This window comes from Tyto alba, unplaced genomic scaffold (assembly GCF_018691265.1).
Source record: "Tyto alba isolate M040663 unplaced genomic scaffold, T.alba_DEE_v4.0 Super-Scaffold_28, whole genome shotgun sequence".
In the NCBI taxonomy this organism is placed as follows: Eukaryota; Metazoa; Chordata; class Aves; order Strigiformes; family Tytonidae; genus Tyto; species Tyto alba.
Window position 1 is genome coordinate 18,909,361 of NW_024881302.1, and position 23,676 is coordinate 18,933,036.

At 59.1% G+C, this 23,676-nt stretch overlaps 1 protein-coding gene across 1 annotated transcript in view; it reads left to right on the forward strand.

Annotated features, from left to right (window-relative positions):
• Positions 1 to 337: 337 nt before the first annotated feature.
• NTN3 (netrin 3) overlaps positions 338 to 23,676 on the forward strand; it is a 39,783-nt gene continuing 16,444 nt past the window's right edge. The window contains exons 1-4 of the mRNA XM_042798906.1: positions 338 to 355; positions 2,809 to 2,935; positions 12,149 to 13,144; positions 20,056 to 20,244. Of these exons, the coding sequence (XP_042654840.1) occupies positions 338 to 355; positions 2,809 to 2,935; positions 12,149 to 13,144; positions 20,056 to 20,244 (1,330 nt within the window). The remainder of the gene's footprint in view (positions 356 to 2,808; positions 2,936 to 12,148; positions 13,145 to 20,055; positions 20,245 to 23,676) is intronic.

Sequence of the window (23,676 nt, forward strand, 5' to 3'; positions counted from 1 at the left end):
CGGGGTTGGACCAGATGAACTTTAAAGGTCACTTCAACCCAAACCATTCTGTGATTCTGTATCTGTCCCAGGCTGACTCACTGCCAGAGCCACAGCTTTTGCTCCAACAGTTTGTGGATGTCCGTGTCCTTCCAGCAATCCGTCTTTATGTATGAGAAGCCTGGCTGGCACCAGGTGCTGGGCCTTCACATGGCACGAGGAGCAGGAACGGGTGTGCACACAGAACAGGAGCTTGCAGAGGGCAGAGCTTCCTGCAGACACCAGGGTGGCAGAAACCACACAGTGCATTTGCCCTCTCCTCCCAGCCCTCACAAATCTGCCCAGGACTGCAATGAGCATGGGTACCCCGTTCAGGGTAATGTTGGTGAGCCGAGGGATGCCCAGCAGGGTCTCAGCAGTCTGACTCCTACTAGAGCGAACAACCCATCCCTGATGAAGTCCTTGCCCCCTGGCTGTTTGCCAAACCCAGATTCATATTTTTTTCTAGGTCTCTCCATCCCACAAAGAGGGAACGTGCAGGGAACGGTGGAAATGGGGATCCAGGAAACAGTTTCTGCCCTTTTCAGCTGGGCTTTCACTGAGGTGAGGCCTGTGGGCAGCAGTCCCAGGGCTTCCCGTGTGGGGGCCAGCACCTCTAACATCATGTTTGGGTCCGACACCATCCTCTGAGTGTGAAGACAGCAGCACCGAGGTTGTGGTAACAGCCCCCCAGCTCAGCACCACCCTGGAGCAGCCAAGGCCAGGCTGGATCAGCATCGCAGCTCGCGTTCATGGTGGTCCTTGTGCTTTCTGGTGAGGAAAGCACCTTCAGGTCCATCCCTGGGACAACTGCTGCATTGCGTCACCTCAGAATCTTGGAGCTGTACCCCCTTTTGTCCCCTTGCCTTAGTCATCCCAGCCTGTTCGCAGCCCCATGCACAAACTCCCGCACTTTTCTGACAATCACCGGCCCCACTCTGCCCCACGCTCCCATCTGGGCCTGTGCAAGGCAAATGCTGGCCCTGCACTTGCTTCCCTTCTGGGATCTGCCCCTGAGCTGCTGGGGCTTCGTGGCTTGGCCTCCTGGTTCTTCAAATGCATTAGCATCCCCAAGAGAGGCACTGGAGCTGCAGGACACACATGGGATCAGACTTACAGTGCCATCCATGGCCCGTGTCTCCTCTGCCCTGTCACCTGGTGGCTTTGCCCTTGTTTATCCACATCCCTGTTGCTGGAGAAGGGGGGGAAATAGCCTTGTTGCACAAAACGTGAGAGCAGCAAACAACATTTCCCCTGGGACTCCTGGCCAGCTGGGGTCTCCTCCTTCAGCAAGCATCTGCCAGCTGGCTGGGGAGAGTGTTTCTCCTGCAACCTGCTGCCCTGAAGCAACAGGATGTGGGTAACCAGGGGTCCTCTGGGAGCAGGACGCTGCTGGGTGGGGGTCTTGAATGTAACGGGTGAACACCGTGCTGGCACCTTGCCCATCACCTCGCCTCTGGTACCCTTCTCAGTCCTCACAACCATCACAAGGACATCTTTGGGAAGGATGTTCCCCAAGCCAAGCTGGAAGATGTGTGGGGGCTGTAGTGCTGGGAACACAACCCCAGTGAGCAAGGGGATCCAGGTCCAGGTTTTCTGCTCTCCTCCACCGCCTCACAAAAATGCTGATTAAATTAGTTTCACCTTTTTCCTGCCCTACTTGCTCGCAGGTGGCCTGGGGATGGCATCGAGGTGGGTGCAGACCGTCCTGGGAAAGCCCCGAGCCATCTGTGCTGGGTAGCCTCTCGAAGTGGAAATGTCTCTGTTTCTTTCCCCCTCGACCCAAAATCAGAGGCCAAGACCGGCCCTGGTGCAGCAGCATGTGAAGAGCCCCCGCATCACGGGATGGAGCGGAGACTCCAGCCTCCTCCGTAAGAGGAGGCTGCTCCCCGCCTGGTAAATCCCTCATTTCTCCTGCTTTGGGAAGCGAGGGGAGGATTATCGGCCGCCTTCCTTGCGGCACCGGCTGAGCCCTCGGCGTGCTGGACTCGCCGGGGCTGCCGCTCCGGAGCCACCAGCACGCCGGGGGCGATGGACCCGCTGCGGGCAAAGACGGTTCCCGGGAGGGGCGGGGGGGGGGGGGGGCGGTGCGGTGGGGGCGGCAGGTGGGACCCCGCGGCCACCGGGACCCCCACGACGGTGCCCCGCCGGGGAGGGCCGGCCCCCGCCTCCCCTCCCGGCCCGCTCCGCCGCCGGCCCCTGCCCCGCTCCGCTCCCGGGAGGGCGGAGGCAGGGCTGGCAGCGCCGCGGCGGGCGGCGCACACACGCACACACACCTCCCTGCATGTGATTAAATGGCTCGAAATCTGCTTCTGATTTCCTCGGGGAGGTGACTTTTCCCTTCTTTTCAACCCGGGATTTATTGGAGCCTTTTTACTCCGCTTCCAGGCAGCGGTCGGGGCTCAGTTTCTCCACTTCTTGCTTTGCTTTTTTTTTTTTTTTTTTTTTTTTTTAAATTTTTTGGGGGGGTTTCCCTTTCCTCTCCTTTTTTCCTTTCCTTGCCGCCTCCCTCCCTCCTTCCCTCCCTCCCGCAGCCGGAGCAGCCGCGGGCGGTGCGGCGGAGCGGGCGGGAGCACGGCCGGCTGCGGGCACGGCGCTGGGGACCCGCCCGCACCGCCGGGAGCAGCACTCCCTCTTCGCACTATTTCGCCCTATTTTACTTTCTCTTTCCGCCCCCCCCGTTCCCTGGCAATTTGTTATTACTGCCTTTTTTTTTTTCCTCTCCTTTTTTGCCCCTTTTTTTTTTTTTTTTTTTTTTTTTTTTTTTCTTCCTTTTTGTGTTGCGATCAGCCAAGGGAAGGGGGAGCTGCCCCCAGGCCCCGCCGCCCGCCCTGCTGCTGCGGCGGCCTCCGGCTCCTCTTGCCGCCTCGACCCCGGACCTGCTGCCCGGACCGACCCCGCTACCTGCCCGCCCGCGGTAAGCTGCTCCTCCAACTTCGGCGCTGGCGGCCCCGGCCGAGCAGCTCCCCGCTCTCCTCCCCGCCGCTCCCTCCGTCGTTGCCTTTTATTCCTCCCTCTCCCCCCACCCCCCCCACCCCCCACCCTCCCTTTATTTCCCTTTCCATCCTTTCACCGCCGAAAGCGGGACCTCCCCGCGGCGGGGCCGGGAGTGCCGCCCGCCCGCAGCCGGGCACGGCCGAGCCCCGCTCCCGGCCCCGGGCAGCTCCAGCCGCCGCTGACTCCGTGCTTTGTCCCGGCCCGGCTCGCTGCCACCGCCCCGGCAGAGCCGGCGGCGAGGGGGGGGACACACATACGCACACGCCGGGGGGGTGCTCGGCGCTGTCTGAAGCCCCGGGGGGAGCGGAGCCTCCCCGGCCGGGCGGCTGCCCGCGGTGCCGGCTCACCGGGCACACACGTGCTCCCCGCAGCTCCTGGGGGGGGGGTGTGGGGGGTGTGGGGGGGGTGGCCTTTATCCGCTCGGGTAGGTCTCCATCAGCACAAAGCCGCTGGGCACCTTGGCAGGGTGGCTTCGCCCTTGCCACCAATCCAGGCTTGGGGCCGTCGCTGGTCCCTTCCCAGCACAGCTGCCTCGGAGAGACCCCTCGGCGGGGCGGGGCGGGGGGTGGGCTCCCCCTGGGAACAGCTCCCGCGCGATGGACTCGGCTGCGTCGCAGTCCTGGGGCCAGGCTGGGTGAGACCCCCCCAGCACCCCCCAGCACCCTGCCCCAAACCGCAGTTGGGGTGAGGGCCGGCAGTTCTGGCCAGGGTGCGTGCGAGAGGGTGGTGGCGCAGGGAGAAGGGAAGCTGAGCTGCCTTTGGTGGGTTTGCTTTAGCTTTCCTGTCTCAGAGCTGCTGAACCCTTGTTTTCTTCAAAACACCGTCCCTCCCACAGCTTCCCCGACCCACCGGAGAGTGGGTGGATGGAAATACCTTTCCTGGGATAAGGAATAACTGGGGGGACGTGGCGCTCGGCAGTCTGTTGCCTCGTTTGGCTCTCGCTGAGCAGGGTGGGTGAGGAAGGCCCCATGGGCAGGAGCGGGAGCTCCTCCGGCAGCGCGGTGGTCCTGCTGGCTCGCTGCTCAGCTGGGCACTGCTTGTGCGTGGTTTCCCCTCTCTTGGGTGAGTTCGCCCCGTGAACGTATGAAACATGAGCCGGGCTGAGCATCCCCCACCTCCGTCCGTGCCATTTGTGTTGGACATGTAGTTGGGCTGAGATGGTACTGAGCGTAGACCTGGATGTGCGACACTGGACGGCTGGAAATGACGCAGATACTTCTTCCCTGGTCGAGTTTGTTGCTGCCTGCTCTCAAAACCAGGAGAGGCTGGAGCTCCCTGTAACCAGTGCAGCAGGGATATATGGCTTGAGCTATGCTCTGAAAACACCTTCCAAGGCATTTGGATGGATGGAGGGCAACTTTTTCTTTCTTATTTTCCCCTTTTTTTTCTGCAATATCCCATTTATAAAACAGAGGGAGCTGCTGTGCTTTTCTGACCACCTGGTTGGAGTGAGCTGGTGTGGGGACAGGAGGTCCAGCAGTCCAAGCGCAGGGTGGCTTGCGGGGGTCCCAACATCCCTTCCTCCTCTGCTGGCGCGTGGAAGGAGGAAGGTGAGTTGGGTCCCTGCAGGGAAGAGGGCAGGTGTAATGCCAGGTTGGGAAGGAGCCGAGGTGAGTCTGCAGCCTGGGGAAGAAAGAAGTCAGGCCTAGGGATGCAGCTGAGCGTACTGTGGCCTGAAGCGATGAGCCCATCGGAACTGCAGGCTGCTGGGAGTCTAGGCTGAGCAGCTTTGCTGCTGCTCCCTGGGCACCAGAACATGATGCCTTCAGCCTGGGCCAGCTGGAGCAGAGCTCCCACCTCAGGTGGCAGCTGGCAGAGCTCTGGGTCTGAGGAGGGTTTCGCAGCCCCGAAGAAGGTGAGCATCGGCGCAGACCCTGGGGCATGGGCCGAGATGGCTTCATCTTCCTTCAGCAGGGGAGCAGCCTGCCGTGCCAAGGGTGTCCGCGGCACCTCTGCCTCCTGTTCCCCCCACCCTGTTAGTCAGGCCCTGCTCCATAAGGAAGCAATTATTTTGTGCCCCCACAAGCCCCTCCCTGAGCCTGCACAGGACACTTGTGCTTGGTATGGAAACGCGACAGATTTTCCATATTCCGCTTTGCCCCATGATGTTTAAAAACGTACGTGACAGCCTCTTCCAAATGCTGCAAACTTGGCTGGCACTCAAGCAATAACAGGCTGTGTGACACCAGGGGCATGAAATATTGTACCAATAGCCAGAGAAGGGGGAGGAAGGGGGGGGGAGGAAGAGATGTCAAAGTGCAGCATGCTTCCGGCCCTGTTGTCGTGAGCCATCCTCTACCCGATGTGAGAGATCTTTCAAAGCTGGCCAAATGTTGTCATCTCTGAATACCATTTTAAATATTCATCCAGACTATTTTCAACATCTGTGCCCAGCATGTTGTGAAAAGGCAACAAGGGACGTTATGGAAACCAGATCACTTTATTCCCGTATGGAGTGGAAAGGGGTTGAAGCAATGAGGGCTTCTGGGCTGGGACTGTGCGAGTCCTGTGCATCCGCTGGAAGCAGCGGGAGGAAAAACCCTCTGCACCCTGAGGGATGCTCCCGGGACCACACAATGGAGCCAAGCGATGTGGCAGGAGCATACAAAGGGGTTCAGGGAGCTGGGGTGCGATTAGAGTTGAGTAGAGCAACAGGTTGAGCAGTAGGAGAGGTTAGTAAATAGTGTAGCATCAAGGCAGCCGTACTTTCTGCTCCTGCAAGGCCAGGGGTTCCAGGTGCCTCGAGCTGCTGTTGGGTTGGGAGCACAAGGAGGAGATATCCAGCTTGCCCTGGCTGGGGGATACAACAGTGTTCCAGCAAAATGGATTCAGCTCTGCAGTGTGTGGGTGAGTCCATGCTTAAATCTCCCCTCCCGGGAGCGGGACCACCTCTGCTGAGGGCCTCTGGTGAGCAGGGTGAGCGTGGGGGACCCAGCAGGACAGCATGCTGAATGTTGGTCCCTCCTTCCCATGGTCAGCGTGGTGTACGAGTTGGTGAAACGGGTGAGCATGGATGCATCTGTGCATCCAGCCTTTGACAGCTCTGTGCACATGGCTGAGTAGCCCGGGGACTGTTTGCTTCGTGGTGGATTTTGGATTTTTCTTTCTTTCTTTTTTTTTTTTTTTTTTTTTTTTTTTTTTTTTTTTTCTGGTTGTTTTCAATAACCTAGGAAATCTGGGCTCCGTTTCTGCCTTTTGTAATGTCAGGCTGCAACTAATTCAAGCCAGGCCAGATTCTGACCACAGGTATGCTAGTGTAAATTTGAATGGAGTCGCTTACGTCTTGGTTTGGCCCAATCTGAATGGAGTTACTTCTGGCTGATGCCAAAGGGGCTGAGGTCAGAATCTGGCCCATCCTTTCCTGCATGCAGTGTAATTTGTATGTGTCTCCTGGCACTGCTGGGGTATCGTATGGCTTGTGTAATTCTGGCTCCGGCCTGCCAGAGTGCATTGCAATATATATCGCCAGGAGTGCCTGCTGCAGGAAGACACTGCCTTGTAATTGCCCACGTGAGCTGTGCGTACTTTGGGGAGTGGGGGCTGAAAGCCCGAGGGGCTGCGCAGAGCGGCCGGCTCTGCAGATGTGGGTCCGTGCGTGCTTGGAAGCTTCGGATATTTAAATACCCGAGGAGAAGAGGGAGCTTGTAAAGAAAAGGGAGGCATCTCCTCGGTGCCATTAGCTGCGTCCCAAGTGGGCACTGGTTGCTCCATTAGCAGCTGGGAAGGCGATTAGCACTGCCCACCGTGCCGCATCCCTCTGGCCTCTCCCCGCCGTGTGCGCTCCCTCCCGCCGGAAAGCTGAGCCTGGTCCCAGCGCCTTGGCTGCATGGAGTTTTTCCTTTCATTTTAAATACTTCTCAGTTGTGTTTTTTTGTCCCAGCGACACATGGAATGATTTATCCGTGGCCAGAGCACAGTTTGGTCCTGATGCATTCTGCTTGTTGGGTGGGGGGGACGAGGCATTCCCCAGCTGGCATCAGCACAGTGGGTGAGGGGCTGGTGCCCATGGAGGGAAGCGAGGCGGTGGGGGCCCAGGGACCCCAACAGCTCCCCGAGATGGGTCCTGTTCATGAGGCTGGGGCAGATCTGCAGCGGGTCACTCCTGCGGCACATGTAGCGAGGGAGCAGGGATGCACTCATCAGAAGAGGCCTGTAACGAGGCGGGAACGTGCAAGGTCTGGTAGCAGATACATCCTGGTCAAGGAACACTCTCTGGTTGTTTGTGCCTGGTTACAGCTTTTCTGAGCACCTAATTTCTCTTCTGCTTTGGGTCCTCTCCTGTCCCTCCAGTGCCTTCCCGCTCAGAGGACACCTGAACTGCTGGTGGGCTTTACTGGGGATGGCGCAGCTCAGGGCTGAGCAGTCCTCATGGATCGGCTCTATCCGAGTGCTTTGGATCTAGTTGCTGGATCCCCTCAAGTACTTGAGTCCTTTGGTCCTTGCCTGGGGCTTCTCTGCCCGCTGCTCCGTGGCTGTGCCGTGCCATGAGGAGCCTTTTGGCGCACCATGCAAGCGGGTGGCTCTGTCCCTGATGCGTGCTGGCACCCAGGACCTTATCCCTGTGATGCAGCACCTTGTGGGGACCAGGCATCGTCGTCTCATCTAGTTCCCAGGAAGGCCACATGCTTTCCTCGGGTGATGCGAACACCCCACGCGCTGGGCTGGCCTGGCCTGGAGGAGAAACCCAGCCCCCCACACCCCATCAGCGGCATCAGCAAGGCCCTGGGGGAGCAGCACAGGTCCCTGGCTGGAGGGAAGCACCATTTCCCTGTCATCCCTCGAGGGTTTCCCCTTCCCCTCCCCCGGGCAGTGCTGGCTGCTCGGCTTTAGCCACCGCCTGCCCTCTAAGCTCCTGTTTTTCAGTGACAGGGCTGCAGCAGGCAGCGGAGCGCTGCTTGGGCTGCTCAGGCTTTCCCCCTTCGCTTTAATTAGAGAAGGCTGCTCCTGTGCAACAAAGGTCCTGGGATCAAATCTGGCTAATAACCCCCCTTCCCTCCCCACCCCGTGTTGTTCCACTTAATCCTGTAATTACCTCTGCAAAGCTGCCGCTGCCCCTGGGCTGCTGGGTGGTGACCCTGGGCCTGCTGCAGTCACCAGCATCCGTATTTGGGGAGAAGTTTGCCGTCTTTGCCCCAGCTCACCTGCTGCACCTGCCTTGTGAGTTCAATTTTGGGGAACCAAGCACCCACCCAGTGGCTGGGCAGCGGGAGACCTGGAGCTCTGGGCATGCATCTGTGCCCGGCGTCGCTCTCAGCAGCACTGCCTCCCGGGAAGGCGATGGGAAGGGGAACCCACAGCGGGCTGGAGCATCGCCCCGATGAGCCTCCCACAAGGCGGGGAAACACTGCCGTTCGCCTTGGGAAGCAATATTGCTGTAGGGAGAAGGGGTGTGGAGGCGTTGGATGCGGTAGCTGATTTTTTTTTTTTAAAGCACTTCTGAAGCGCTACGGCGGCGTGACTTCCTTCCAAACCGCATGGCTGTTAGCATTCCCTGAGCGGAGGAGTGAGGAAATCGCCCACCTCAAAAATGCAGCCACTTCTGGGGAGGAGCCGGGAGGGCGGCTGCTTCTTTGGGAAGGGTGAGCCCTGCTGCTGTGTCTCCCCAGCCTCGTGGGTGCTGCCGGTGGCCACCTGAGAGCGTCGCTGGGGACACCTTTGGGATGCTGGCCCTGGGAGATGCACCCCAGCGCTTATTCCCCTCCTCGTGCCAGATCCAGGAGGGTGCTGGGCTGGATTCGGCACTGAGGAGCTTGTCCCCCTTCTCCCTGCTTAGTCAGCAGCGTCTCCATTTGATCTGAACCGGGGGCAGCAAATATGGGAAGCGGAAAGGGGGGGGAAGCTGGGGCCGGGGAGAGAAATACCCACTCCCAGGCCTCTCTGGCAGCTTGCCGGCAGTCCTGGGGTCACGCTGAATATGCATAAAAGGGAGCAGATTGCAGCTTGCCCTCCTCTCCGATACGGAGGTGAGGCCCGCGGAGACCACCAGCCCCGGCTCTCTTTCAGCGGGATAATGGGGTGAGCCAAGCGCGGAGCGTGCGTGCCTGTGTGTGGTCTTGCAGATGATAATGATTTCCATTCATGCCCTGCCTCTGCAGCGCCGATGCACCGCTGGGCGAGAGTTGGCTCCCCGGCAGCTGCTCCCTGGCCAGAACAGAGCCCCCAGAAGTTGGGCACCGAATCTCTGGGGCTTGTACCTTGGAATGGCTGGCAGAACGAGTTTCCCATTGGGGCAGAGAGGGTGGGCAGGAGATGCTTATGCCCACCACGGGCCACAAAAGCAGCAGTAACTCCAGCCCAGGTTCTAGACTTGCTGCCCCAGGCCTGCTCATATCACCTTTGCCTTTGGGCACCCTTGCCACCAGTGGGTGCGGGTGCTGGTGCTGTCTCCCTTCCCCGGGCAGGGGTTTCCCCATACCTTTGTGTCTGGCCAAATGGGGAATAAAAAGGCCGTTGCAGGTGGCACGCTTGAGTGTGGCCCTACTCCTGTCCGCTTGCTGCCATGTAGAAGAGAGGAGGTGGTGGCTGGAGGATACTCCTCCTTGGCAGGGTTTAGTGGGTGTCTTGTTTGATACGCCCTGGGTCCCCCCAGAGTGGATAGATGCAGCTGCTGGGGCATCCCCGGGGGGCTTCTCCTCTCTCCTCCCAGTGCAGAGGTCTTCCCATGGGGTTGTCCCCATGCTACGTGCTGCCCCAGGACTTGTGGAATGGGGGGCTGCACCCAGCTGGGCCCCCCTCTGTGGGGTGTGCGGTGAGATGGGGATGACGGAGAGCTGGCAGCATCGCAGGGCTGAAGGGGCTGTGCTGGCCTCCGCAGGTATGTGCGTGGCCAGGTCTCACCGGGCATTGCAGGGTGACCCATCAGCATTTTGCAGCCCGCTGTGCTGGGTGTGAGTACAGGAGCAGGGGCCCGTGGGCTGGTAGGGGCTTTGGCTCACAGCTCAGCACCAGGCAGGTGCTGGGGATGGTCCCAGCAGCATTTCTTTGGAGGGGGGGGGTTAACCAGGTGCTGTCTTTGTTCAACAATTCCCAGACAGGCAGATGCTGGGGAGCTTGCAGCAGCCACAGCTTCGTCCAGGAGGCAGCTGCCTGCAGTGGGGCCGGGGGCTCCCCATGGAGCCCTGGGGGCTGCCTGCAGCGGGGGATGCTCTTCACCACCTGGAGCTTGTGGCATGGTGCTTCCCCGCCTGTGGTGACTGCTACGTCCCTGCTGCTCCCCTCTCCACACCCGCAGCCCTTGCCTGCATGCCACGCTCCTAGAGCAGAGGGTTCTCAGTGCTCCAGGGACAGCTTCCCTTATCTTGCTGCCTGCCTTCTGCCCAGCCACCAAGCCACAGGCTGACGTGCCCCTGAAAGGCTCTGCAGCACTGCCGGGTAGTGAGGATGAGCTGCTGGAGTTATGTAGAGACCACCAAGGGAGCCACTCATTTTTCAGCAGTGAGCATCTACTTTTCCATCAGCAGAGGATTAAGCAGTGAGGAAACAGCATGGAGGTGGCAGGGCCAGGATTTGTCCTGGAGGAGATGTTCAGGGATGGGCCGAGACCCCTGTCCCTGCTCCCGCCTCGGTGGGCTCTGTTGCTGGCTGCCCACTTGAGCGTGGCTGGGAAGGGAGGAGCTTCCCCCCATTAGTGGTTTGGCAGCCTGGAGTGAGGCAGATTTCTCCCACAGTTTTCCTTTTTTTTTTTTTTTTTTTTTTTTTTTTGGCAAAAGGTTGGAAAAAATCCTGGATCATCTGAAGTGGGCTGTTGTCCCCTGCCAGTCTGCTTTGGGCAGAGTGGGCAGCTGGACAGGCAGGACCGGTGCTGGGGGCTGTAGATGGGGAGCAGAGCATCCGCTATGCTGGGTCATGATGCCCGCACGGGAGTTTGTTCCTGAGAGTGAAGCACAAAACCCAAGTCATCCTGTAAGGTTTTACTAGTGGGAGAGGCGATGGTGGAGGGGGCATCCCCTCTGCCTGCCCTGGCTGTGGCAGGGGCTGGCAGAGGCCAGAGAACCTGACTTGGTGGCTGGTGACTGCCAGCCAAGCACGTGGGATGGCAGGGCTGATGCCACCCGCTCAGCTGTGGCGCTCGGGGCTGTTCTCCGTGGCCGCTCTCGCGATGCTAAGGATGGGGCACAGCCGACCGGCATCTTGCGGGATCATCCTGCTGCAGCCAGAGCCCCCGGGAGTGGCCAGGACCTCCGGTCCCTCTTCCACCCTCCAAGCCAGCAATGCGGGAGAGGGGCCGGGTTCCCTGGGAGCCACCCAGCACGCCCTGGCCCTGTGCCGTGGCTGCCAGGAAAGGAGCCCAGCCAAGCCCTGCATTTGGTCCTTGCCTTCCCCTCCGCTGACAGACAGGTCAGACCCAGACCTGGAGGTTTCTTGGGGGTGAGGCCAGAATAACCTCCTTTTGCCAGTGGGATTACTCGGGTAGTGTGGTGGTGGGATTTGGAGAGGATCCAGCCCCTAGCTCAGAGAAGCCACCGTGCCCACGGCCAGCAGGATGCTGCTGAGACTGTGACATGGCAGGGAGAGTGGTGCGGGACTCGAGACACCCAGGGCTTCATCCTGGAGAGCTCCTGCCTGTTGCAAAATGTCCCCATGCTGTGTTTTTGCAGTTGCTTCTTTCTCCTGCACTGGCGGGAGCTGTTTTGGGCTGTGGTTGGATAACTTGGGGTTGGTTATATATACTGTCACAGCTAAAAGGTCTCCCCAGCTCTTCCCTGCCACCAATCTGCGGCAGCCAGGCAGTGACAGGGGTCTCCAAACTCTGCGTGACAGCCAGAGCTGCTGGCAGGCATGAACGTTCCTATCTCCCCAGAGACAGTTTGTAAGAGGCCAGGGAAGGGCTGGACCCTGATTTCATCCTTCTCCTTCCAAAGCTCAACTCCTTTTGCCATATCCTGCGGTATTTCGCTCCTGCTGATGAGTGGCAAGGGATTGTTGCGGATAAGGCAGTGCAAAGTAATCGCCTCTCTGCCCTGCTCCCAGGATGCTGCATAGTAAACACGGGGTGGAGAGGTGGGCGCAGGTTGAGGCCCAGCCGTGGGGGTGTTCCCCATCACTTACCAGCCTCCCTGCACGGGCAGTGCTGCGGCAGTGCTACTCCCGGTGGGGCTGCTGGCACCATTCACTCTCTTTGCTCTCACGCCAGGGAGGAGCTGCTTCCCTCGCCGCAGGAGGATGGAGGTCCTGCAGCTCCTGCGCCTGCTCCTCACCACCGCCATGCTGGGCCCCTCCCAGACGGTGAACCCCTTCGTGGCCCAGCAGACCCCCCCCGACCCTTGCTACGATGAGAGCGGCGCTCCTCGCCGCTGCATCCCCGAATTCGTCAACGCCGCCTTCGGGAAGGAGGTTCAAGCCTCCAGTACGTGCGGGAAGCCCCCGACGCGGCACTGCAATGCCTCGGACCCCCGCCGAGCCCACCCGCCCGCCTACCTGACTGACCTCAACACCGCCTCCAACATGACTTGCTGGCGCTCAGAGACCCTCCACCACTCGCCCCAGAACGTCACCCTCACCCTCTCCCTCGGCAAGAAGTTTGAGGTGGTCTATGTTAGCCTCCAGTTCTGCTCGCCCCGGCCCGAGTCCACTGCCATCCTCAAGTCCATGGACTACGGCAAGACCTGGGTGCCGTACCAGTACTACTCCTCCCAGTGCCGCAAGATCTACGGCAAGCCCAGCAAAGTCACCGTCACCAAGCAGAACGAGCAGGAGGCCCTCTGCACCGATGGCCTCACCGACCTCTACCCCCTCACTGGTGGGCTCATTGCCTTCAGCACCCTCGACGGACGACCCTCCGCCCAGGACTTTGACAGCAGCCCCGTGCTCCAGGACTGGGTGACGGCCACCGACATCCGTGTGGTCTTCAGCCGCCCGCATCTCTTCCGCGACCTGGGCGGCCGGGACGGCGGGGAGGAGGAGGGGGCCACTGGCTCAACCCCCTATTACTACGCGGTGGGGGAGCTGCAGGTCGGCGGGCGCTGCAAGTGCAACGGGCACGCGGCGCGCTGCGTGAAGGACAAGGAGCAGAAGCTGGTGTGCGACTGCAAGCACAACACGGAGGGTCCCGAGTGCGACCGCTGCAAGCCCTTCCACTACGACCGGCCCTGGCAGCGGGCCAGCGCCCGTGAGGCCAATGAGTGTCTGGGTAAGTGGTGTTTTAAATAATTAATTTTTCCTGGGCTGAAACCCTGAAGTGGGTCACTTGGGGGGAGGAAGTGACGGGTGCTGAGCTGAAGCGACGGAGCGTGCTGGCGCAGAGATGCTGGGGAGCATCCCCTTCGCTGGAGGGCCGGGAAAGGCTTGAGCGTCTGCCCTGTCTCTGCTGCAGGTGCCCCCCCCCCCCCCCCCAGAGGTGCGGTGGTTTGGCCATGAGCCAAAGCACCAAAACCCTCTGAAAAATCACCCGTGTCTTCCAGGTGGTCAGCAAGCTTCAGTGTGGGATGTGGGATGGCCAGCTGGGAGTGTTTCCCCAGGGGCAGCTGGGGAATCATGAGGGTCCCCTGCGAGATGTGCTTTGGGGCAGGGAGCAGGCAGCAAAACCTGGCAGAGATTAAGGAAATACTTGAGATATGCCGCTTCAACATTTTATCATTCACGTTCGTTCTGGCGTGGTGCTTTGCGTGGCAATTTTAGCTTGTCTGACCTTGCAAAGGTTTCCATGAGCTAAAAATACTGCCATCGAAATGAAACATTTCCAAAACATCGAAGTGGCATTGCTTGGCTGTCCTGCTCATGAATCTGTGTGGCATTTTGGTGGAGGTTTTTGACTTTTGTCCTGATTTGGGATGGTGCTGGGGGATGCCAGAGCCCTGTGAGGGTCTGGGGGAGGGAGGAACAGCCTCTCACTCCTCCTGGACCAGAGCCTGGATCCCAGGGGGTGGCAGGAGGATGACGACAAGGGAAAGCCGTACCATTAATCAGCCCCTGAAAGGCTCAGTGGATGTGCCAGAGGTCAGAGGGACTGGTTAGTGTTTGTGATCGATGCCTTGTTGAGATCCCAGCTGTTGGCTTAAATATGTATCTGTTACAGTGGATTTCTTCTAAGAATGGCTAAAAAGGCAGAGGATTCAAAGCAAAGTGTCAGAGCTGATGCTTTAAGCCACCTCACACCCTCTGGGAATGCGTCGGCCCCTGCGTATTTCCACCTCTCTCGGGAAGATGAGTTTTGGAGCAAAGCTCAGGAAAAAAAAAAACAAAACTCAACTCTGCACCCTGCCCATGGCTGCTGCCTCGGGAGGGCTCCGGCTGGTGGGTGAACCCGTGGAAACCCCCTGGGACAAAAGGAGGACCCTGAGCTATTGGCTGCCTCCCTCGTGGCACCCCACGCCATGTCTGCTTCTCCTCTGAATCCTCCAGTAAAGCAGCGTGATGGTAGCGGAGGTGGCTCTGCTGGCACAAAAGGGGTTAAACTGGAGGAGGCTCGTTTTGAGGGAGCATCTGCAGATCTCCTGTCCGTCTGTCCATCTTGTCCATTGCAGGGTGAGGGTCCCACTCCACAGGGCAGTGCTCCTGAGCATCCCTGGTCCCAGCTGCTTCACCCTTTTGGCAGATGGGGCTCAAAAGATAAACGAGGGAGAGAAGAGGAGGTGGGGGCGCAGCGCGGTCCCTTCAAGCTCCCCCCTGACAAGCCCCGTGCACAAAGACCATTCCCCGAGCTGCGTGTGAAAGTAGTTTTTCCTGTTCATTTGCTCCCCTTCTTTCTCCCTTTCCCCTCTCAGGCTTTGTGCCTTGTCTGAAGGGACCTGAAAGAGCTTCTCCATCACCCGCCTCCGAAGGGCTTAGCGGCTGAAAGCTGGATTAGCTCGCCGAGCCTTCCCCTCTGTGCCTTTCAACAATGACATCTCCCCAGCCAGCACGAACAGACGCAGCAATTAGCACCAATTAAAAGGAGAGGCCGCCTGGGAAGTTCCCTTTGCTCAGACTGAGGGCTGCAGGGTTTCGGACTCTGTCCTGTGGCTGGGCACCAGTGATGCTGGCTCGAGGTGGTGAATGGTCACACAGGGCTGGGGAGGAGTGAGGAGGAGGAGGGTGGATGGATGCGGGAGCCTGGCAACCCAGTGCCAACCTGAGGGGAGGTTTGAGGGGCTGCAGCACCCCAAAAGTGGTTCTGGATGGAGCCATGGGGCTTGTACAGCTTCAGATCATGTTGGGATGTCACCTCTTGGCTCTGTGCTCCGAAGCACCCTACATGGGGGTTTGTTCCCCTCCAGTGCACGGGAGTCTCTGCCTGCTCTGGCATGGGAACAAATGGATGTCCTGCACCATGTCAGGGTGCCGGGACATCCACCCACGCAGCTGGAGGTGAGGACAACTTTTCTTATTTCACAAGGATTTCTGCCTCTGGCTGGTGTGGGGAAATGCAGAGGTGAAACAGCCCAGTGACACCTGAGGTCCGAGCATTGGCACGGAGCATGACCCCGCCATCGCTGCTGTAGGGTGGTGCTTGCAGGGACATCGCTGTGCTGTGGTGTTACAGGGGTCGGCGTGACTTTGGCGAGCAGGCAGATTTGGGGATGTTGCAGCCGGGACAGCAGCGGTGGGTTTGCCACGCTGCTGGCTTGGCAAGAGGTCACGGTGCCAGCTCCGTGCCGCAGGGTGCATGGCCCCATGCCTGGTGTGTAGAGAGCAGTGCCAGAGGTCCACAGGCACAGGGGGCTCTCCTCACACCCCAAAAGGGTTGCATGTCCTGAGGGGAGCTTGCCCTGCCAATACTGGGATGCTCTGTGTACCCTCTGGTGTGTCCTGCCCAAAACAGGGGAAAGAGAAGAACAGGAAAGAGAGAGATGTGTCCCCATCTATGCGTCCACCCAGGTCAGGCTCAGTGAAGGATAATCCTGGCAGAGCAGCCAGCAGGAGCAGGATTTCCAAAATCCCAAGACCCACCATGTAATGCATCAGCTTTATTCTTGCAGACTCACGCCGCCTCCTTCCCACCGCTGCTGCCGGTCCCTGCCTGCACTCGCGGAGATGCTTGGGGCAGCCTGGTTGCCCTCCTCGGCAGGCCGTCCCCGAAACACCCAGCCTAGGGAAAGGGGAGGGAAGCGGATTAGCACAGGGCAGCCACTGGAAGTAATTGATGCACTCGCTGGTAATGCGGGAGCTCTTGTTCCCTTTGTGGCCACCACGGCGGGAGCGGTCTCAGGAGCACCGGGATAATGCGCAGGGCTTGCTTTGATCCAGGGAGCTCGGCAGGGAAGGGCTTGCACTCTCCTGGGAAGACTTTGCTGGCTGCTGCTCCCCCTGTTTCGGGCTGGGGTGCTGTGGCGACCGATCTGGGATGCCAATGCCTGAAAATACCAATCCCTAGAGGGGCAATGGGATTTAGAAAATCCCCTGTGCTTCCCCCATGTCCTCTGCCCCTTCTTGTACATATTTGCTTTCTTTCTCTATCTCAGTGCTTCTTATGCAAAAATTATCTCAGAAATTCCCCAGTGAGCTGGCCTGGACTGTTTGATCCAATGGAGCAGGATCCGTACTGCCGGTGACCTGTTGGCAGTCGCATCTGCAGCCCCTTCCCCTGCTGCGCACCCCCAGCGGGGTGCTCCTCGCCCTCTACCCGGCAGATCCACTGGAAACTGGTGGGTTCCCAGCTGTGCTGGCCATGATCCTTCCCCACGGAGAGCAGGGGACAGTGGTTTGGGGTAGGTGATTGCTTTCAAAGGTTGGCAAGCAAGCAGCATCCTCCTGCCACCCCTGCTCAGGCACCTGCTCCCCATGGGGCGCAGCATCCCTGCAAATCTGGGGTGCAGGGGAGGGGCAGTCTCTGCGGCGGAGAGGCTTAACAATTGCCTGACCATCCGGAGCCCTGCTTCTCCCGGGATGGGGCTGGAGTGGCTCAGCTTTCTCCCCCGCAGCCCTGTTCTCAGCTCGAAGCCCCTCGGGGAGGGCTCTCCACTTCGGCTTCTCCTCCTGCTTCCTGGCGGAAGAGGCACAAGCCCCGGCCCCTCTCTCCGAACACCTTCCCCATGACGGGGGCGCGGTGCGGGTGGGAGGGAAGGGGCTTTTCTGCTCTCAGTTCCCATCCGCGGGCGGAGGTGCAGCCTCATCCCGGCCGGGCTCTCCTCCAGCCAAAGCAGGGGCGTAGCTCAGATCCGCTGTGGGTTGGCAGCAGCGGCCGGTCTAGGGTTTCGCTGAGCCGGCTGCCTTCACTAATTATTCCCAGGGAGCTCGCAGGGGCAGCAAGCCCACCTCCTGCCCCGTGGGCTCCCTCACCTGCCGCTCGTGTGCCGGGGTCCCTGCCCCAAACCCCCTCGAGCCATCGCCCCGGGCTCTTCCATCCGCAGCAGCCTGGAGCAGAAGAGGTTGTGGGGTGGCCAGGGCCTGGACAGGGGTTCAAACACCATCAAAAGGGGGGACAGAAGGTTGCTCCATTGCAAGGTGTCGATGTTTAATTAGTCTATTATTGCAAATTATTAGATCTTGTGATTGTTTAATTGATCATATGATTGTTTAATTGGGCATACTGTACAAGGGCGGAAGCTAGCTACCACGTAATTAGCCCCAAACTGTGCAATTAAATTCTTATTAATACCCCAAACAGCAGGAAACATTCAAGCCTTTAATTAGTGATTAACGGGAGACAGACAGAGCTTGCAACCGAGTCAGCACAGAGGAACAGTGCAAGCATTTAGCTGGGGGAGAGGGGGGACCTGTCTGCCCCGATTAGCAATGGGTGGCTGAGCCGGGGGCGTGAGGGGACAGTCATGAGTGCTGGTGTGACCCTGTCCCCGAGCAGGGGACAGCCACCCATCCCAGTGTGGCCAAGCCCAGCGGGGTCCCCGTGTTGGCTGGCCGAGATTGCGCCAGGCTTGGCTCCTGCGAAGCTGGCGACAGTTTGCTGACAAACAGTCGGAGTGGGCAGCATCGCTGCCTGCGGGCGGGGGGGGGGGGGGGGGGGAATGCTATCGGGCAGCAAGAGGAGGGTTCTCCCCAAAAGTCAGCTCCTGGGAGGATCTGCAGCTTGTTCCCAGGGAAAGGTGGCCCCAGGGCGGATGGGGACGTGCCAGCCAGGAGGACCCCCAGCCGGTGGCAGGGTTGGTGGTGCCATGAAAAGGCCCTGGCCAGTTACTCTCTCACCAATTAAACTGGAAGCAGAGAGGGACCTGCGCTGTGGGCGGCAAATCATTTACCTGACCTTTCTCCTCCGCTGCCCATTGCCTCCCCTCTGGGCTGCTGTCCCCTTTCCTTCTCCAGAGGATGCTGGGGGCTCGTGGAGGTGGCCCCAGGTATTCCCAGCAGGACAGAAAAGCTGCCTTTTGGGGTGACCCAACTGGCCTTTACAGGGCTGCAAGGGAATAATGAGGCCCCTTTACCCCACCCCCCCCCAAACTTGCTCCCTTGCCACAGTTACATGCAGCTACCTCAGTTCAGCGGCACAAACCACCCCAGTTTAACCCTGTCCCATTATCTGGTGAGTGCAAGAGCAGACTGGGTGTTGGGGTACTTTACCACGTCTCTCCCGGCCCTGGCAAAACCTGGCTGAGCATTGACACCCCCAGCACAGCAGCATCCTAGGCTGCCTGGGACCACAGGCAGTATTTGCTGCTCTCCCTCCAGGCGCTGTATCTCAGTGCCTAGCCCCGTGTCAGAATTTGCCTCAGAAGTTCCGATTTTTCACCAGCACAGGGGAAAAAAAAATGTGCTCAAAATGCACAATCCCCGAAGGCACCTACCGCCACGCTGGAGTGTTATTTTGATGCCTGCCATGTGATTTTTACACTAATCTCATAATGCAGGGGAGCTCCGGGGGAGCTGAGGTTGAGTGCGTGGTGCCAGCAGCGCTGAGCCCAGCACCAACCTTTCGCTCAACTCATTTAAGCCTCCGAAAAGGCTCTTTTTTTAGGGCTGGGGTTCACTCAGTCTTTCTTCCCCCAGCGTCTCCGAGGTTGGAGTGACGAGGCGGGCGAGGGAGCGTTTGATCTGTGCTAGCTGAAGCTCCCACCAGCGCTGCAGGCTGGGGGGGGAGGCAACTTCACACGACCGCCAAGCCAGGCCTAAGCAGTTAAATCTGGGCTGACACGTTAATGAATTTCACAGTATGCCTGGAAAAACTCTCACCCAACCTCAATTTACCAGCGCGGGGAGGGGGCCGGGTTTGGGGAAGGAGGGCGCCACGTTTTGCCGAAGGAAATCTTGTTCCCATTATCTTTTTGCGAGAGTATTAAGCAGGAACGGGCATTGCTTTGCCTTTTTATCTCGCACACGTGGAATCGGGCAGGGGGGGCTGCGTGGTTCCTGGGGCTAACGAACAAATAGCGTGCGTGTGTGTGTGCATATGCGCATGCATCTGTGCACGCGTATTTGTGCACGCGTATGCATGCACATACATGAGCATGCGCATGAATGTGAATGCTTGCATGTGTGAGCATGCACGCCGGTGTGCATATCTGTGCACGTGTAACGGTCTGCGGGTGTTTCTGTGCACATGTGTGTGCGTGCATGCTCACGGGTACCTGTTTGTGTGCACATGAGCTGGTGTGTGTGCTTGTGCACGTTTGGGTGTGCGCACACGGGCTGCTACGTGGGCTTCTTTGTGTGAGTGCATACGCGCACAGGGTAGAGCCTTAAGCGTGAGGAACTGGGGGGCTCCGCTGCCGACGCTGAGGATGGCACCCTGCGAGGCAGCAGGGGCCACGCCGTCGCAGACCCCGGTACGAGGCGGGTGGTCTTGCCGAAAGGCTGGCCAGGCTCTGTCACTGGAACCAGCTGCCGTGGAAGTGGCGGGGGGATGGCGGGGCTGCAGATGCCCTGCTGGCCCTGCCGGACCCCCCAGCTGCACCCCTCCATCCCACACGTGCCTGCTTTGCCCCGTCCCTACCTGTGCCCTTTTTCCTCTGCCCTGACCTCCCAGCACTGGCCCCGTGGGGCAGCGGATACTGCACATCTGGATGGCACGCTGGGGCCAGCTGTGCCGTGCCTTGCCTTGCCCATCCCACTCCCCCAGCGTGGGCAGCCCTGGCCCCCAGCGGCAGCAGAGGGCACTGGGGCAACTCCAGCCCACCCAGGGGGGTTCCCAGGTTTCGCCTCCAGCCCTCATCCTCTCTCCTTTCCTTTCAGCCTGCAACTGCAACCTGCACGCCCGGCGCTGCCGCTTCAACATGGAGCTGTACAAGCTCTCGGGCAGGAAGAGCGGAGGCGTTTGCCTCAACTGCCGGCACAACACCGCGGGGCGGCACTGCCACTACTGCAAGGAGGGCTTCTACCGCGACCTCAGCAAGCCCATCACAGACCGCAAGGCCTGCAAAGGTAAGCTGGGGGGGTCTCCATGCCGGCAGTGCGGGTGATACAACCTCTCTTGGTCTCCTTGCTCTTCCCTCCCATCCTCGGGACGTCCCTCTGCTCTGCTCGGAGCTCAGCTGCTCCCTCTGGCAACTGCAGGTCACCTCCAGCCTCAGTCACCCTCGTCACTTGTGCCACCCCAAGGGCACCAGGCAGGGAGATCACTTCGAGCCCAGCACCTCCTCGAGGGATGCGGAGGATGACGGACAGGGAGTGAGCAGGCTCTCAGGAGCCTGGTCCATCCCAGAAGGGTCCTGCTGTGGCCCCAGTTACCGTCTCCACAGTCGGAGAGATGCTGGGCAGGCACTGGAGAAAGCACGTGACTAAATGTGCTGGAAACCCGTCTCTGACACTGACGTTGTCTGGGCCATAAACACTTATGAAAGCATTCAAGCTGCTTCACAAAATGACCCGTGGTGACTTCCCTGCCTTGATGGGCCAGGGATGCTGATGGAGGTTTCCATCTCCCTGCTGGGCTACAGTGCAGGACCCCCTGGCGTGCGTTTCAGCTATGGGACCTGTTTTGGGGGGGATGCTGAGCACTACGGCTCTCGGTGCCTGTGGGCAGGGTGGCTCGTCCCCTGAGCTGGCCAGGAGCCATACTATCTCCAAGCCATCAAGCCGCAACTTGACCTCGCAAGGTCCCCAGCCTGTGCTAAATGTTGTGGGACCTGCAACTTTCCTCTCCCTCCTCTAGCTCCTGGCCAAGCCTGTCTGGTTTCTCTTATCACTCTGTGGAGCCTCAAAACAATAGTTTCACCGAAGAAGTTGAGATAAGCAAAACACGTTGCCCATCCCCATGGACTGGCAGGATCCAGGCTCAAACACTGGAGCAGGCAGGAGGTTGGCCATGGCTGCTCTGAGGCCGGGAACTCATCTCTGATCTTTTTTTTTCCAGCTTAGATTGCAAGTACCTCCTGTAAGGGAGTGCAGCATCCCTCTCTGGTGCATTGCTCAGCTCTGTGGGCACCAGGCACCTTCGCTGCTGTAAGAACATGGTGCTAGTGTGTTTATGTAGGGCCTACGGGAACTGCTGGAGCTGGTTTTGGACCATTAACATTGTGGCCACAGACCTGAATTGAAGGATTTGGCTTTTGGGTTTCCCCTCTTGGGTGCATTAGTTTTTGTAGGCATGGCTCATTTGTGTCTGGGATGGAATAGGTAAAATTCCTTCTTTTCCTGTGCTGTGTGAGCCACCCCTCCCTCTCCCCATCCCTGTCCCCATGGGAGCGGTTGAGAGGATGGAGAAAATGGAGAAACTTCCCACGTTTGACCGATGCCACAGAGGTAGTGGGAGCAGAGCTGAGCAGGCGCTTTCAGGGGGAGCCCTGCCTGCAGCCAGCTCGTGAGCACATGGCCAGCTAGCCATTTTTAATAACCCAAGCAGCTGACTTGACACCTCAGCACCGCGTGTCCCCAGGGGACCATGCGCGGCTCCCCAGCCCCACGGCCTTGGCCAAGCTGTGTCACAGGAGCCCCCCAGCAGCAGCAAGGGTTTCCCATCGACAGGGCTCGTGCCAGGTGGCAACCAGGTTGTAAAACCATGCCAGGTGGCAGCATCCTTGGTGTGACACTGGGAGGCACTGGGAGGGAGTAAGAGGAGGAGGCAGGACAAGGCGTGCATCCCAAAGGTCTGTAGCACAGCATCCCGGGTCATGTCCCATTCCTGGGAGGGGTCCTGGCTCCGACTGAGGCCAGAGAGGGATGCCAGCAGCCCCTGGCTCCTGATGCAGCACTGCTGGACTGGGGCAGCTGCAGCAAAATTCCTGTTTTCTGTGAGGATTTTCCTTGAGTGCTGGGTGCTTGCGGGCAGCCCTGGATCACCCTGACTGGCACTGGGGCTCACGAGGCACTGGGGTGGCTGTGCCACCTCCACCTCACCTCCCATCCTCTGCGGGTAGCGCCCAACCTCCCCACCCCTCCCCGAACAAGGGGTTTCTGCTCTCCTTTGGTTCACCGGATCCTTCTACTTTTGCTACCAAAATTATGTGATAATATCCCAAGAAAAGTGGAAGCCTTGCAGGTGTTTGCCTCCCTGTGGGACCTGGGGTTCCCAGTGCTGACTCTGTGCTGGGTATTGAGGGTCCAGACAGGGAAGAGAGCACTTACCAAAATACTAATACTACTACTACTACTACTACTAATAATAATAATAATAATAAATAAAGCAGGATTGGGCTAGGTGCTGTAAGCAGGGAGGAGGGTAATTGAATACAGCTCAACGTGTGTGTCAGAGCTGGATACGGTTTTGTGGGACGGGGGACACTGCAGGCTCAGTGCTTCCTACCCAGGCGGTGACTCAGGTCCCTCTGTTTTCAGGGCGGAGGATGGAGGAAGCAGAGGGGCCCTGGCTGCCTCCATCTGCCTGCGCCTGCTTAATTCAGGCAGCAGCCTGTGGTCTGTGAGGGCTAGTCCTGCTCCACCATCCTCGCAGGGCAGTAATTGTGGAGCATTAAGGTGATGGAAAGCATCTCAGATTCAAGGTGGCTCCTCTGGAGGGGATGATGTGGGCAGAAAAGCCTAAGGTGCTCAGGAGCTGCTGGGAGGGTCAAGGGCTGATGCCACTGTACAGGAGAAACGCCAGTGAGCGATATCCCGGCTGCAGTGGAGCAGAGGAGTGGGGTGCTGCAGCAGCCCCCGCCTTGCAGACAAACCTGCCTGTCCCCGTGCCAAGCCACGGGCAGGTCTCTGCCAGCCCTGTCCACGGGGGGTGCTGCTTCCAGAGGGCTGGCAGTGTTTGCCCACAGTTTGGAAATGCTGCAAAGGTTCAGCCCAGCCAGATGAACATGTGCACAAGGACTGTCCCCTGCTACGGTGCATATGTTGAGGAGGGTCTGGCAGTAAAGGCAGTACACTGGGTCTTGGGAGCCAGCTCCTGGCTCTGCCTTAGGGAACTGAGTTAATAATAAAATCCCTGATGCTTCTGATCCTTTGGCTGCCCCTCCTTCAGTAAAGCAGAGAGTTTTCACCCCTGTCTTGTACTTATCCACTGGTGGATGATCCGTTGGGATTGGGAGCTCCTTGGAGTAGCACCAGCACCTGGGAGCCTGCCGGCCCAGTGCCATGAATGGGAGCTGGTGCTGCCAAAGAGATATATAAATGGGTGGAGATGTGACAAGACAGTTTGGACTTGGTTTTACGGAAGATGTGTCCTGTACCTACAGCTCAGATACCTACACTCCTGCAAGAAAAAAGAAAGAAAATGAAAAGCAAGGCTCATGACAGCAGATAAAAGCAGGTGTGAAGCAAGCTGCTGTGAACTGACATCTGCAGTTCTGAATGAGGGTCTCTGCACCCACCACAGCGCTGGTCCAGGGCAGAAGCTGAACATCCCAGCAAAGGCGAGTTTTGCAGGCATTAGGAATGAAGCTTGGTTTGTGTTTGGGGGGCGAAACACTA